At 46.4% G+C, this 16,286-nt stretch overlaps 1 protein-coding gene across 1 annotated transcript in view; it reads right to left on the reverse strand.

The window, feature by feature from the left end:
• Window positions 1-16,286, reverse strand: part of FRAS1 (Fraser extracellular matrix complex subunit 1) — a 96,742-nt gene that overhangs the window by 19,007 nt on the left and 61,449 nt on the right. The window contains exons 31-48 of the mRNA XM_008947743.1: window positions 14,942-15,056; window positions 14,333-14,470; window positions 13,511-13,543; window positions 12,263-12,394; window positions 11,804-11,929; window positions 10,857-11,104; window positions 9,157-9,305; window positions 8,553-8,715; window positions 7,299-7,434; window positions 6,496-6,692; window positions 5,949-6,102; window positions 5,312-5,575; window positions 5,008-5,196; window positions 4,481-4,600; window positions 3,847-4,026; window positions 2,023-2,147; window positions 1,283-1,423; window positions 262-489 (exon numbers count right to left, since the gene is read on the reverse strand). Of these exons, the coding sequence (XP_008945991.1) occupies window positions 262-489; window positions 1,283-1,423; window positions 2,023-2,147; window positions 3,847-4,026; window positions 4,481-4,600; window positions 5,008-5,196; window positions 5,312-5,575; window positions 5,949-6,102; window positions 6,496-6,692; window positions 7,299-7,434; window positions 8,553-8,715; window positions 9,157-9,305; window positions 10,857-11,104; window positions 11,804-11,929; window positions 12,263-12,394; window positions 13,511-13,543; window positions 14,333-14,470; window positions 14,942-15,056 (2,838 nt within the window). The remainder of the gene's footprint in view (window positions 1-261; window positions 490-1,282; window positions 1,424-2,022; window positions 2,148-3,846; window positions 4,027-4,480; window positions 4,601-5,007; window positions 5,197-5,311; window positions 5,576-5,948; window positions 6,103-6,495; window positions 6,693-7,298; window positions 7,435-8,552; window positions 8,716-9,156; window positions 9,306-10,856; window positions 11,105-11,803; window positions 11,930-12,262; window positions 12,395-13,510; window positions 13,544-14,332; window positions 14,471-14,941; window positions 15,057-16,286) is intronic.

Below are 16,286 nucleotides of genomic sequence, written 5' to 3' on the forward strand. Positions count from 1 at the left end.
CTGTTACTTTGGGAATCAAGAGCCTCATCCACCGTATTACCAGCTTTGCTCCCTTCAGCTCTGCTGAGACAAGTCCTGGGGTTGAGTTTGCACACACAAAGGCTGGTACAGCAGGTAAGAAGTAAATGGCATCCCCTAACTAAGAATACTCAGCCCTTATCTTCAGTGGAGCAACAGCAGCTATGTGCCTCCTTCTCCAAGAGGAGGAAGCTTTCTTTTAGCCACAGAAAGTCACCCTCACACCCCTTCTCCTCTCCTTACCTTCTTTCCCCCCTCCTCCACAATGAAGAAGGGATTGGTCCCATCGGACACGGTGAAAGTGAAGCGATCCTTGAGCGAGCTGCTGCCATCGTGGCTGTAGCTGATGCGGCTCTGGTAGATGTCATCCATGGTGAAGGTGGTGGCCTGGTAGTAACGCTGCCCGCCGCTGGCGCGTTCGATCAGGCCGTGCCGAGGGGCCTGCACCACTGTGAACGTAACTGACTCAGCCTGCACCAAGGAGACAGTGGCAAAGCTGACAACGTGACCCCAGGACTAAGATGGACAGGTCCTTCCACTTCCTGTTCCAGATGCCTGGAGAGGGACTCCACACCCAGCTTTCCTAGCACAGTGTTTCCAACCAGGGGTTGAAACACAGCACTGCATGCTCAACTGATTCACCCTGAGCCCTGTCCCGTCTTTGCTCCTCTCCCAAGGTGGCTGTCTATGAATCAACCCCAATCAGGGAGAGCTAGGCGAGACCCATCACACCAATTGGGTTTGGCAGATCTGAGATGGCTCCTGCTTTCATGACAACCCCTCAAACTCAAGAGCAGTCCACCAGTCTGCAGCCATTCTAGGTGATGTGCCAAACTGTCACTTCTGTCAGGGTGGAGGCAGCGATAACCTTTGGGGCAGGACCAAGGGTCAGAGTCAAGCCTATGCATAAGCTCAGTTCAAGTCCACAGTGTTCAGAAAGAAGTTGGGACAGGGCAAGGATTAGCTCAGATCAGAACTTCTGAATGTTTTGCATGCAGGTTTGCTGCCCACGTGTCTGAGAGACCTCCCAGATGAAGCTGTTTCTCAAGCCAGGGCTTTGCTTTGCTCAAACGCTCATCTATTTATATACAAACCGCACCTCCCACGAGCTGCTTTGTTTGATGTTGTGATCAGAGGGGGTATGATCACAGGGAGAGACGACACTTGCTATAATCTCTCTCTTTGAACACAAGCCCATTCTTCTGATAGCCCAGATGTGCAGCAGAAGAGGGGAGGGAGAAGGCGAGGGGGACTCCTGCCTTACCTCTGTGTCAGCATCTGCTGCCTTAAGCTCGAACTCTGTGATGGTTTTTCTCACACCTTCCTGAACTGTCATCCCGAGGCTTTGCACTACAGGTAAGGAGTCATCCACAGGGTTTATGGTGATGTCAAATGTCTGGCTCACCTAGAAGAGGCGAAAAAGCCTCTTTTGTTTAATTCAGACTACCAAGCATGCAACTTAAACAGTAATGTTTGAAGGAGACCACGGTGATCCAGAGTCCCTGTTGCTTCATTTTGGCCTTGCCAAGTGAGTAAAGTTGAGCTTCTAAGCTCAGATCACGTGAACATGGCCTCTTCTATCCCTCCCCATGAATTCATTCTCCCTCTTTCTGTGATATTTATGGACATCCATTTTTCCCTCCCTCCTTAATTCCTTGTTGTCTCTCTCCCTCTATTCACAGCCACAATTTTTCTCTTTCAGAAAATAAGAAGGAGATGTTTCTCAAGGGTCTTAACTCTGCCTCTGGGCACATCATTAGAGCACTGGATCAAAGCTGAGCTCCAGGAGCAATGGGTAAGCAGATGAAAACCAGACACTGAAATCTTGGTAAACCAGTCTCAGGAGGCTACACCACAGGTGTCTCCCCTGTATCTCCACAGGGCTCGCTCCCTTCCCTGTGGTACCAAAGATCTCTTACTGCAAATCACTTAAGTGGTTTGTTCCATTTCTTTTGCTGCTTGTAACTGTGTCTCACAGGCAAAAAAAAACATGCTTGGACTTACCTCATTCCTTCCATCAGACACAGAAAAGGTGAATTCATCCATATGCTTTTCAATGTCACTGGTATGGACATACTGGATGCTGCGAGAGGCCAAGTCTGCCTGAGTGAAGGAACTAATTCTTGTACCTGGAAGAACAACAATAGGGGAAAAATGTGCAACAGAAAGAGCAAGGCAGGGAAAAACACTATCATAATAAAATATTAATACATATCTAGCCATAAGCACTCGGTGTCTTGGCTTGTTCTACTCTAGTTCAGGCTGTACCATGAACCTCAGCTGAGCCAGGGATTTAACTGGCACAGAGCCTCCTAAAAACTCAGCTTAACAAATTTTAAATCCACATAGGGGCACCCCTTCTGCAAAAAGAAGTACAGGCTTCTTCCCAGACCAATAATTTTACTACGGCACCTCACACTGTCAGGAAACCCTGTTGGAGATGGGCCTCTCAGGGCAGAGGGCATGAGAAAAGTAGTACAAATACCACTTTGATTTTTGCTGCTGATCTAACCAGGACAGCACTGGGTATGAGCAAAAGGTTTCTTGGCCTCACAGCAGTTTTAAAAAACGCCTTCAAAGTCTTTGCTCACTTTTCCCCTCCTTGCATCCTTGCATTTGGAACAGACTAAGCCCCATTTTCAACACTGACTTATAGTGACATTGTTACAGGTCATTAGGTGTGACACAGACACAGAAAGGTACCCAACAAGCATTTTAAAAAGCACTTAAGCCTTTAAGTCTCACTGCTGCATTTGACAGTTTTACTGCCCTTAACAACAAAAGCCCTGACAAAAGTTTTCCACTAGTTTATCATGCTAAATGGCTACTGACAACTATTGGCCACACTACAAAAGATACCAGGATCTGATAGAAATAAATGAGCCCAAACTGGATGATTAGTCAAGGTTTCCTCAGCGCTCATTAACTTTAAGGGTTTGTGTTCTCTTTTGAAAACCCCAGTACTCTCTCCTTTAGGTTTAGGTCATTTAAATCATGAGAACAGAATCACCACATTTTAAATGACAGGAGGAATAAAATCCTTAATCCAGATCTTTCAGGTACTTTTTCCAAAGTACAAGATTCACTGTTTAGTTTGCAATTTAAACAAAAATATCTCAAGTTTTTAATTTTCTCTCATCTGGGGGCTTGCTTACTATAACTTTTATTCATTATTTCCTACCTTTTCTTCGAAACCAACTCAGTGGTTAGTTCCCTTCCTCTCCCCAAAGCACAGCTGGGAAAAGCAGCTGGATCAAGGGACATACTGGCCAAGAGGGGGACTGAAAACAAATTGTCTGTTCCCCAAGGTAGGTTTTATTGTGACTGATATTAGGGGATGGATTCTTTAGGGCATTGTACTATATACGGTCACAGAAAAGGCAGAAGGTTTGCCTGTCATGCAGATGCAGCAATAGGTCCTGAAAGAGCAGACTCACACAACAGCAAGCTGGATTGATGTGCACAGTCCACCAGCAAGATTTCTGTGGGACATAAACTCACACAGAGGTTGAATAAATCCTCTTTTGTGATTTTTGGGCTCCATTGCCTCCACTGACCCCATTCTCCAACCTTCTGGGCAAATGACCATTTGATTTCTAACAGGAAACATAACTCTGGTACTTTGGGACATGGTTTAGCGGTCATGATAGTATTGGGTTGATTTGATTTGATGATCTCAAAGGTCTTTTCCAACCATAATTCTGTTCTATAATTCTATGATTCTGTGCTGCTGCCTCCAAGCACATTTTCCCTGAAGGGAATCTTTAGGGCTCAAAACACCTCCAGTGCTTTGCTGCCAGGAATACCCAAAAATACAGCCCTGCTAACCTGGGAAGGCCACATGCTCCAAGTGCCCCAGGTGTGGCTGCTTGGTGACCTTGTACTGGAGCTGGGTTGGCTCACTGTCCTCATCCGTGGCAGAGAGCTGGAGGGTTGTGATCGTCTTCGCCGAGTTCTCATCCAAGACCAGCCCTTTGTTAGCAATAATGGAGGGGGGAAATCTGTCCTCTGGAAGGGTTAAATACAAAGCTGAGTTAGGAGACAGTTACCCTCCTTTCCTTATTGTTACTCAAATCCCATATTGTGCTCAAGCAAATGACAACATATAAACACCTCCAAGTCTGGTAAGTCCAAAACAGGTACTCTGGGCCTTGGCATTAATCAAGGGAACGATAACTTTATAACATGGTAACTTCATACCATCTTAAAGACAATCTGGACATCATGAAGATATTAAAGATAATTTTTCTACCTTTTTCTGTGAGTTTGTCAGAAGCCAAAGAACTAATCCTTGCACCTGCAAGTGTTCCCCATGCCCCGAACTTGAAAGGCCTTTGAATTAACAGCGAATAAAAACTGCATTTCAAGAGTTACACCTTAACCTGAAGTACATTTAAGGTGAGTATCTATGAAGGTCTTGGCCCTGTAGCAAAGAAAACATAACTTCAGCACTGTCTTTTACCTAATACACTAAGATAAAAAACCTGGTCCGTCAGTTTGTTGCCATCTGCATCGATCACATCAAAGCTGAAGGCGAAATTTCCACCAGGATCCCCTTTGCTGTGACTGTACACCACGTGCCCTGGAGAGAGAAGGACAAGAGAAAAGAAGATGGCTTATCACAGGCTGCATCATTTAATTCCTAGTTTGGAACCAGGCTGGCACTATAAGCTGAGAGACCTGGGGCTTGACAGAGCTCCTGGATTTGGGCTTCTTTACTTTTTTCTCTTTATTCTTTTTCTCCTGCTGAGAGAATTTTTGCTTAACGATATGTGTTTCTGCTCTAACATAACCTCACCTTTCTTCTTTCCCTCTCCCTTTTCTGCTTCAGGTTATCCTCCCCCTCTCACAAAGATCACAGAATCACAGAATATTTTGAGTTAGAAGGGACCAATGAGGACCATTGAGTCCAGCCTTCAGCTCCGCACATGGCTACCTAAACTGGCCACATGTTACTTGCTGTGACTATCTAAAATCAAACACACTCACCTTTATTTATATCAGCCTGGGTGAAACTTTTGACTGGTCCTTCAACAGAGATCTGGACTGGATTATCAATTTTGGTCAACTGCAGATGGCCCATGCTGGGATCTCTCTTCATGACAAATCTAATTGTTGTGTCGTCTGAATAAATAGCTGCTGCTTTCAAGTGCTGATCTGTGAGGGATGCTGCAGAGCCTGGACCAGAAAAAGAAAGTCCATAAACAGCTTCAGCCACTGCTTCTAACCGACTGATTTAGACCGGACCATATAGCAATACCAAGCAATACCATTCTCCTCCCTCTCCCCGTACCAACTGGGAGCTGCAGGCCCCTGTTGACAGCTAATGTTGGTGGCTGCCTCTTTGGCAGCTCCGTGAGGAACTCCAGCCTCCCTGTCTGTGTGTGGAGACCATCTGTGATGGAGAAGCCAAACTCATCAGTTTGTGCTGCTGCACCGCTCCGAGTATAAACGACGAGTTCGTCCAAAATGTCCTGGTAGGTGAAGGAGGAGCCAATGGACAGCACACGCCCATGTTCTGGGGGCTCGGCAGCAGTCTGCCTCATGTGGAGATGACCTGATAAACAACAGATGGATCAAAGTTATGGGGAGAAGACAACACGCTGGACACTCTTTGTGTGCCAGCTCTCAGCAGATGCACACAGAGAGGGACAGAGTTTTACTGGAAAAACTGAAGGAAGTTATGTGTTTCTTGCCAAAACGGGTAAGAATTTGGCTACATAACTGAGATCTGAGAATGAGTGCACAGGCCTTGCTACTTTAACATGACACTAGTCTTCACTTGACCCCCCTCCTTGGTTTGTTGCTGCAGACAGATGCTAGTTGCTCAGCTTTTTGGAACTGAACCCCACAACAGGAAATGGGGCACCACAAAAGGGAACACAGATGCACAAGGACCTGTCTCACCTCCACATCTCACTGGGACTTACCATGTTCTGGACTTTTGGTAACCGTGATGACAAGCTCACTGTTCTGGGTGTCCAAGTCCTGCAGGTTGAGGGAGGTGTTGGTGATGACCACACCCGAGCCCTTGCGCACTCTGACAGGCTCCAGCACCATCTTTGGGGGCTCATCATTCTGCCGCTGCACAGGACCCAAAGGCACACAGTCAAAAATGGGAAAAGGCCAAGAGGAAAAGAACCACCAAGTGAAACACAAGCTCCCAAATGACAGTACTACTGCTGATATCCATTAATGGGCTCCACCAGCCTCTCCAAATCCATCCAGCACCATGACTGCTTCTAAGAGGGAGGAGATATCAAGGCAATAAGCCCTGGGGAAGAGGCTGCAATGCACAGCTGTCCCCTGGCATCACAGGCCAACTACATGCCTGTACTGGGGGAAGGAAACAGGTAGGAGGAAGGAAACACCCTTTGATCCCTGTCCTACATATTACAAAGGAGTGAGCAAAGCTTAAGCTTTAAAAGTCATGTGTCTGCCTGCAAGGAGAAGGTTCTGGCAGCCATGCAGGCATACCTGAATTGTGATGTTAATGCTCTGCACCTCTGACTGGCTGAAGCCATCGCTCACATAAAAGCTGAAAACATCACTTGTGGGCTCGATGCTTTCATGGACGCTCTGGAAGTAGTAAATGCTGTTCTCCAGAACATCTTGAAGGGAAAAGGACGTGTCCGTGGTCACAGCAGATTCACTCTGTGGGCCAAAACTCTCACCTGCAAACCAGAACACCGCTAGTGAAAGGATGTTCACTTTGCTGATAAACCAAAAATAAACCAGCAGGATTAGGAGAAGAACGTCATGTTGTGAAGGGTGTGGGAGGATGTTCATTCCTAACACAAGGCTTTCACACATCTTGTGATCTTTGCAGAAAGCAACATCTGCTGCATTCCAGCAGGCATTAGGGAAGCTGTGGGTTTATGTGTAGTACAAGCAATCCCATGCCCCACCGTGATATTTCACAGCCTTAAGGCTTGCAGGAACATTTTTCTGGGACATTTAGAGCAATTTAGCAAAGTTTGTTCTGTGTAATAAGGACAGCCAAAACAGCATGATCAAAATACAGCACACGGGCTTGCAAAGGCTCTTAACACCCCAGTCTCATGACACAGACTGGGCTCCAACAAATGGGAATTAGGCAGAAATGCTCCCCAGAGACAGTTTCTCGTAATGCTGGCCTTAGGAACTCTTCATGATCCACTGGTGCCAACCAGCGCTGCACTGAGGAACTGTGGTGAGACAGACCAGCATGTGCTCCAGCATGGCAATTCCTACGTTCCCTCTCACCAGCCAGGAGGAAGAAGAGATACCAAGCAGTTTACCTGTCTTAGCATTCTCAAGGTAGCCATACATAGGTAGAGTGATAACCGTGACCCTCAGATCTTCCTTGGCAGCAGTATCATAATCAGCAGCTAAGTGGTGATGAGCCAGCAGCGGGACCCTGCCCCCTTCATCCACCTGGAAAGCAAAAGCATAGGACAAAACTACTGCCAGTGCACACACAGCAACATGTGAACTATTACTGAACAAGTCTGCCTGCAAGGAAGAGGCTTGCCAGGTCTCTGAAGTCCTCTCCCATCCTCCCCTAAATCCGTTAAGCATGAAATAGGCTGGGAGGTGAGGTGGGATGGGAAGAACAAAGCCTGCCTGGCCCCCAGGAAGAGGCTGTGAGTGTGATATCAGGGCAAGAAGAGAACTCTGAGGGTCATGCTGACCTTGTGGAAGGTGAGATCTGCATTTTGGGGTAAGGAGAGCCTTTTGAAGGCAAGGGAGGGGGAATCCAAAGCTGGAAAGGAGGGAGACAACTTCAAAAGGCTTTGATAAGGAGTCTGAAATGCTCTGTATCAGTCCAAAACATCACATGTTTTCAGACTTGTCTTCTGCTCATCTTTTACACACAAGCTGGTGAAACAAGGGGTAAAATCTCTCTCTTTACGGGACAGAGTCTAGCAGAGGCTACAAAGATGCGGAGGGGACTGATGCATCTCTCTGATGAGGAAAGGCTGAGAGCCCTGGGGCTGGTTAGCCTGGAGAAGAGAAGAGGAACAGGGATCTAATCAAAGCTTATCAATATCTGAAGGGCAGGTGTCAAGAGGCCGGGGCCAGACCCTTTTCTGTGGTGTCCAGTGACAGGACAAGGGACTCAAAATGGAACCCAGGAGGTTCCATCTGAACATGAGGAAAAACTTCTTTGTTTGAGGGTGCCAGAGCCCTAGAACAGGCTCCCCAGAGAGGTCGTGGAGTCTCCTCCTCTAGAGAGATTCCAAACCTGCCTGGCTGTGATCATGGGCAACCTGCTCTAGGTGACCCTGCTGCAGCAGAGGGGCTGGACAGGACAATCTCCAGAGGTCCCTTCCAACCCCCACCATTCTGGGATTCTGTGGAATATTAAACAGGGGTAAGTCAGACTTGTTGAAGTGATATCAACGGGACACCCTAGGGAAGAACCCAGCTCCTGCCTAGAACACAGGTAAGCAGAGGAGGTTCAGTGATGGAGCCCTACTGACAAACTCCTCTGACTTCCAGGGAATTTGTTAACCCTTTGCACTCCAAGGATTGCATGTGCAGCCACTTACAGTGATATGGTCAGCAAAAGCAATGAGAGATGGCATTGTCTGGGCAGACATGATAGTGACGGTGAACATCTGTCTGTCGAGCCGGTTGTTATCAGCATCAAAAACAGCAAAGTGGAAGATGTCCGTAACTGGCTGATTGCTGGTCTCAAATGTGGTGGAGTAGCTGTGAAAGTCAGAACACAACAGGGGTCAGGGAGTCTCACTGACAGTCAGGCAAATACATATCATCCTTGTCTTTAGAGGTGAACACGACTCTTTCAAGAGTATTTCAGTTCCCAACTCTCCTTCACATTCGTTCCCCTGAGTTCTTTTAAATCACTGTTTCATGTGTTGCCTACCTAAAGTATCACCATGATGTTGAGGGGATGGAAAAAAATTTGAATAATTTGAAGTTACACCAACTACTGGCATTTAAAACACACATAAATACCTAATTCTGCACACAGGAAATGTTCTCATTCCTAATCTCACAGGATACAAGAGCCAAGAAAGGAAAAAAATATCTTTGATCCATTGTACTACCATAATATAGCCCAGAGATCCCTGTGGAAAGCCTGCTGAGCTTTTAACTGGCATGGCTTGAAGGAGAATAGCTCTTTGATACCTGATCCTCTGGCTGTTGATATCTTCCATGGTGAAATTATAAACCTTGGAAAGCTCATCATCATGAGAGCCCGACATCCGTAAGAGGGTGCCATATGCAGGCAGAGATATTAACTGGATTCTTATCTCTGAGTCAAGAGAATTGTTGTCCTAAACATGAAGAAACAAACCAAATCAAAACAAAGACCAGATTAGCTTTTGCTTCCCTCCACTAAAAATGGAAGGAAGAATAAAATGTTTTACAGGGAAATATTAGAAGAGAGCCAACGGGGTTGACATTTTCAGGATCTACCACAAAATATTTTTATTTTCTCTCAGCTCAGAGAGGTTTTTGTGTCCTTGTCATCACCACACACTTCCAGACATAAACCTGCTGGGTTTTCATCTACATTACTTTACACTCCTAGTGGACTGGACCATTTATGTAAGATGGTTTTTCTGACTCCAGATAAAGTGAGCTAAGTGAGCTGGCACAGGGAGTAACTGCTGCCCAGCAGTGCTTCAGACAGAGACAGAGAGGTAAGTTCAGTTCTTGGTAACTAACAAAGGTTAATGTGGAGCAATGCTGCAAAAGCCAGATTCACATTAAACTAAAAGGTGATTTTGGCTCTTTTTAACTACATTAAATACAACCATCTCTATGATATCACAACGTCAGATGTCAACTTTCTTCTACAAATTTTCGTTGGTTGCTTGAAAGATAAGAGCCAAAGCAGAAATCATCATCTCCTCAGACATGATGATCTCAAAGATCTCTTTGAACTGATTCTGATGATTCTGATTCTGAGTTTTGCCAGCAGGATGACTCTTGTACAGTGCACAGTTGTTGTGGTTTGAGGCTTGGAATGGGGGCGTGACCTTCCAGCAACTGGGAGGACCCCGGGTGGGGGTGAAACCATTGTATTCCCTCCCCTTCCCACACACACTCTGATAAGAGGCAGGGAGTGGTTTTTTGTTTCACTCCTGCCTTGGAGCTCAGAGAGGAAAGTTCTCCTTTCACTCCGTGGGACTCTGGAACCATTTCTGAGGGTTTTGTATATTTTATCTTTTGTATTATTCCCCTGATCTTTATATATATTATTATCCTTACCCCCCTTTTTCGTTTCCTGTTCCTTGTTGAACAATATACTTCATTTTTTAAAAAAGTGTCTCTCTCTCTCTCTCGAGGGGGTGGGGGAGAGGCGAGTCCATAGTTCTGTTCCGTGTGGGTCCTGCCCTGAACCCCTTTTTACACGGAACCAGGACAACAGTCCTCGGGACCAACTCCAAGCTACCAAAGGAGTGCAGTACCTTGGGTTGCTTAAATCTCCCCTGCCTTCTAATATGTCCAGAAAAAGAACCAGGCAATTTTTGGAAGGGGAGTGAGTGGGCTGAAATTTTCAAGGGATTATCACTTAGCAAATCCATGTTCCTTACTAGCAAGTCTGTTTGATACAAAAATCTGGGATTAACTCAGTTCTCATGTTTAGTGTGGCAGTTCACCTCTGTTAAGAGTCAAACAGGGATAGCCTTAAAAGTCCATTGGATGAAAGAGTCTGTTATCCCATTTTTGGCAGCAGTGGTCAGAATCCCATCAAAACTTGAGCTCTCTACCAAGAATCCACACTGACAGCAGAAGTGTGTGTGGCAAAGAGTCTGTGAGGGGATAAGGAAAGGGAAGCTGGCAGAATTCACTGGGTTTAGGAAGAGATGAAAGCTTACAACATAAGCGAGGTGCAATCGAGAGAGAGTCACAGAGCTTTTACTAGCCACAGTGATTGCCAACAAGCAGCCCGGGGCCAGCTGCGGGCCGCTGTTATCCATCAGGGACACCTCCACCCTCAGCATTGTGGTCACTGTGGTGACACCGTCGGTGACAGAGATTTCCATGCTGTCCTCTGCTGCTGATGAACCATCATGAACATACTGCAGAGCGTTTCGAGTGACATCCTCGTACGTGAAGGTGTCACCTTCCCAAAAACAAAAGGCACAAGTCAGAAAGATACTGTTCAAAGCACCAATCCGAATGACCTAAGCCCCCAGTTTAGCAAAAGGTTTAATCATGTACTCGGCAGACATTTAATACCATCCTTACAAGGATGTGAGTGATGAAGACATTTATTAAGGAGCTAGTACATATGCAGGGCAGAGGGAAAGCTGTAGCTTTCACAGCTTCGTGGACAGAGCAACTCTCCATGATTCTCAGGGAGTGCACAGATCCTCCTTTCCTCCCAGATGCTTTTCAAGCTCCTACCTGTCACAGCTAGATAAGGCTTCCCTCTCCATGTCTTCTGCTTGCACTGGTCTCCTACAGATAATATTTGTTTATCTGATCACACACTGGGAACTGCTGCCACCAAAATCAACAGTAAAACTCCTCAGGAGCTTTTGTCTGCTGGATCACAGCAGGTTTACACAGACTTCAGTAGAACTGTTGACTATGGTACTTCACTAATTTACTCTGGATGTAAATTACCATGTAAAACAAAACATCCCTTTCGATTAGCTGCTGGTTATAGTTGTTACAACAGAGTGACTGCCGATGAGTCCACGCATGCCTGGTACAGCCATATCTACCAGAGGCACCTGTCTCCTCCTGGTCAACTAAGCCAGCTGACCCCTCTCCTGCTGACCCCCTCTGAGAAGAAGACGACTTCTGCTGAACTGACCTGCTCTCATACGCTCCTGCACGCCTGCGCTGTACTTGAGCACAATGCCATGATGGGGAGGTTCCACCAGCTCGAAGAAAAGACCCTCGGGAGCTGTGTCCGTGTCGCTCACGGCTAACTGGATCCCTGTGCCAGGGAAAGAGAACACAGCTTCAGCATCCCCAGACACCTCACTGGGAATATCCCTCAGGCTTTGGGATGTGCTCTTGTGAATGGAGTCAAAAAACTGTAGTGCAGTGAGTACATGAAAAGTAAACTAATTTGGGAGCTGCCTTAGCCCAAGAGCTTGCTGGTTTCATGGAAACAATTAGTCTCCCGGTGAGGCTCAGATCAGAGGCTGTATCAGAAAAACTTATTGCCGGTATGGCTCACAAATCATAGCTATGCAAGCCCTCACTTTATGAGAGAGATGTGCATGTGTTCATACACACAAACCCCAGAAAATTGCACCCTACTCACCAATGGTGGCTTTGCCCCCCTGGCTGACCTCCAGGAATGGAGCTGCGATCTGGAAGACTGGAGGCTGCTGCTCTGCAGAGAGCAAATGAATGACAAACACCATCTCCGGGGTTGTGTGCTCTCCACCAGACACTAGACAGAGAAAAAAACCACACCCGAGTGTAGGGATGTGTTTTCAGAGACTCACCTGGGAAATTCACTCTTCTGTACCAAATCCCCATCCCACATCACTGACTTCTCTCCCGCATTTGTCTATGGACGTACGCAGTTCACACCTGCCAAGGATATTGATCTTTGTACCTAACTGAACCCCTGGCAAGACAAAAGTAACTCCTAGAAGTCTGTGTGTATGCACGTGTACATAATATCTGCCATACTTTTTTAGGACTTTTTAGGATATCGGGTAATGACAGGACTAGGGGGAATGGGGCAAAGCTGGAAGTGGGTAGATTCAGACTGAATGTGAGGAAGAAGTTCTTCACCATGAGAGTGGTGAGACCCTGGAATGGGTTGCCCAGGAAGGTGGTTGAGGCCCCATCCCTGGGGCTCTTTAAGGCCAGGCTGGATGATGCTCTGGGCAGCCTGATCTAGTGGGAGGTGTCCCTGCTCATGGCAGAGTGGTTGGAACTGGGTGATGCTTGTGGTCCCTTCCAGCCCTGACAGATTCTGATCTGTTTTAGCAGAAGACTTAGTAGTGTTGGCTTAATGGTTGGACTTGATGATCTTAAAGGTCTCTTCCAACCTAAAGGATTCTAGGATTCTATGATTCTATATATCTATGAGGTGAATTCCTATGTCAGGACATGGACTTGCTCCTTGCTGAGGGATCACTTTGCATACCTGTGCTAGAAAGCACATGGAAAGGGAAAAAGATGTGGTAAAGAAGCAGGCAGCTTATCAATAACAATCTAATTGTGCAAGCGTTTCAAAAAAACCCCAACCCAAACAGCCTAAAACCCTGGTGTCCTTGTTCACAGTGGGGAAAGCCAGGAATGAGTCAGGCTTTTAGGACAGGTTCCACACAACTACTGGAAAAAGCTGTCTCTGCTGAGCTGCAGCTCAGCTTCTATAGAACATTGTTGGGACACAGATGAATTAATATTCCCCAGGCATGTGCATTTCCAGAAATTCCTACTAAGCAACAGTAGGTGTGCCTGCAGGAGAAGAAGGGCTGAGGAGTAATAGGCAGTGTGAAGGGCACAAGGATAAAAACTGCTTTGGCCAGGAAAGAGCAAATTGGTCACATACCTGTGAATCGGAAGTTCACTGACTCTGGGAGACCTGATGGGACAAACACAAGGTCAGAGTAATTGTGATCAGGACAGGAAAGCATATGATGTGCATTTGAACAGCTTTTGGAGAAAGCAAGTGCTGGCCTTCAGCCAGACTGGAATTTTTCCTCCCCAAGGAAAGCACTCCTTCCTTGCCTTCACTTCAGGTGGCAACACACCACTCCCTCCTCCAAACTGTGAAACTCCTTGATGTCAGCGGAGGGCATGGTGATGCACAGAACTGCATTGACCATGAACTTCATCACACAATCCTGTGTATCAACCAGTCAAACAGGCTTGAAGTTGGTCCTATTTTTGCCACTCCCTGCTCCAGATAGTTACTCCTCTTAATGGTAGAAGTCTTTGAATATCATGGCTAAATTGATTCAATTCATCCATTTTAGTCTCAGTCTCCAGGACTGAACCCCCAGCACAGCAAAGGTATCAAGCACAGGAGGGGCAGCAGCTCCTAACCACACAGCAGCAGCTGAGCACTTTGCCCAGTGCAGCATCCAGTACTAGCACTGGCAACACTAAATGCTGCAGTGAGCACTGAGATATTCCCCATAACTCACTCAATGTTGCCACACCAAACCACAGGGGAAAATATTGTTGAGGTCGCAAGAAACGGGTCAACTCCTGGTACACTCCTGCACCTACTTCCTTTGTATTTTTCAAGCCTCACGTCCTCATGAGTAAGGACATAACCATGAAGTCATTCCAAGACTATAGGAAGAGCAGGAGTCCAGCTGCCTCTACCACTCTGACACAGCATTACAAAGACCATCTTGTTCCTTACCTGCAAAGGAGAAGTCAACGATCTCTCTCAAGTGAGGAGCTGCGGTCGGTGGACGATAAGCAATCTTACCATGGTTTATATCTGCCTGGGTGAAATACCTGACTGGAGAGAGAGGCCTGTCTCTATGCTCCACGATACCTACAGAAGCAGAGAGCTCAGTATGAACAGCAGGAACCCAGATTATTTTTAAAACAAGATACCAAAGGCCACAGCTTCTTTTTTGCTCCCTGGATACTTCTTTTTACACCTTCAGTGGCTCCTGAATGAGTCAGGTGGCTGTGACTGCATCAAGGATGGGTTCTTGGGATATTAGAAATTAAAGAGATTCCTCACTTAGTCACTTCTTTAAATGCCTCTCACTAGACGTGTAAAACTGAAAGCCATGGGCTACAACACTCAATATATTCCAGACAACAGTAAGAAAACCGTCTGAGCTCTGCAGCTTACTCCTAAATAAGCCAAAAAAAAAGGGTTAGATGTTTGAAAGCTACTGAAGGAAGCTGGACATACTAACAGATGCCTCCCCAGAGTGACACGCTGAGTGAAAAATAAGATGTTCCCAAAAAGCATTCAGCAGCAAGCTGCCATGTTCTGCATAGGTACACTTGCCTTGGCCAGGAAGGAGAGGGACAGTCACGTTGAACAGGATTTTCTCACTGGGAATCTCCGGGTCTACAAAGGAGAGGTGATGGGGCTCAATCACTGTCACACGGTCCTCCAGCACCTCAATAAACACATTAGACCATGAGCATCAAGGCCAGAGTCATGGGAAAATTCACCCACAAATCAACTGAAAGAGAATTTTCTTTGCTGTATTTAAATATAGTTTGCATTCAGCTAGAGCCAAGCTCAGGCTCCTTCTGCCAACATGGGGGAACGGGTAACTTGATTAAAGAAACAGTCTACATGTTATGTCCAGTTTAACCACCAAAAAGTCACCAAACTTTCTCTGACCTTTCTCAGTAGGACTCTCAAAGACAAGGCTGGAGGTCTGGGAAGACTTAAGATTTTGTGCTTGCATTTCAGCCGAGAAGCCAGTCTAATTCTGAAGGAGTTTGAAGACGGATGAACAGAACTCAATCACATTGATGCAAGGGAAGTGCAATTTTATGATGAAAAGATTTAAGGTTATGGTTACTTCATAGTTGCCTCCAAGGCCTATTTGTCTCTCCCAAAGGTAGGACTTGCAGGTTGTGAGGCACCCCTCAGTAAAATGTATTTTATGGCGCTATTGAATTTTGTGGTGTGTAATTAGCTATAAAATCCAGCACTGCATGGCTCAGCCAGACGTCTCTCCCATCAATTTTGTCAATAATGGCAACAACAGAAAGTCAAGAGCAGGAAGATACATTGCTGGCTATTGCTCCAAGTAGCAGTATGAGCATGTTTTATTATTGCCCGTGAAAGGTCAACACTATTTTAAACCTTGACAAAGCTGTTGTGTCAGGGACTTTTCACTAATCCCTTTCTCTCCACTTCTTTTGGCTTTTCCTGGTCCCATGCCTGGCAGGCTGTGCTGGCTGAGAAATCCTTTGCCTGCCCCTTAGAATGTTCCTCCCGGGGACCCATTGTCCCTGGGAAGTCTGCCACATCTGTTCTCCTGCACTGCACAGGCCTCTCAGTGTGCTTTTATCTGTCAGGGAGCATCCCAAGGGCACAGGATTTCTGTTTGACGATGCTGAGTGTACTGCTGGCACCTCACTCACTCTACATAAATCATGAGAAGCCAGTAACACCAAAGATGACTGCACGCTACACTCAGGTTTGTAGACCCAGCTCTCCCTGCAGGCAACTCCTCCCTGAAGAGTTAGCCTCAGCTCTGTTCAAGTTTCTTACAAGTTCTCATCTCTGCTTTCTCATGACAGCCTGCCCTGCCTTGCTCAGCTCAGGCCTGCTACTCCATGATCCTGGGTCCCATCTGAAAGCCCCACAAAGCTATGAAGCCAAGGTGGTG

Source organism: Merops nubicus, unplaced genomic scaffold (assembly GCF_000691845.1).
Source record: "Merops nubicus isolate BGI_N331 unplaced genomic scaffold, ASM69184v1 scaffold18439, whole genome shotgun sequence".
NCBI lineage: Eukaryota > Metazoa > Chordata > Aves > Coraciiformes > Meropidae > Merops > Merops nubicus.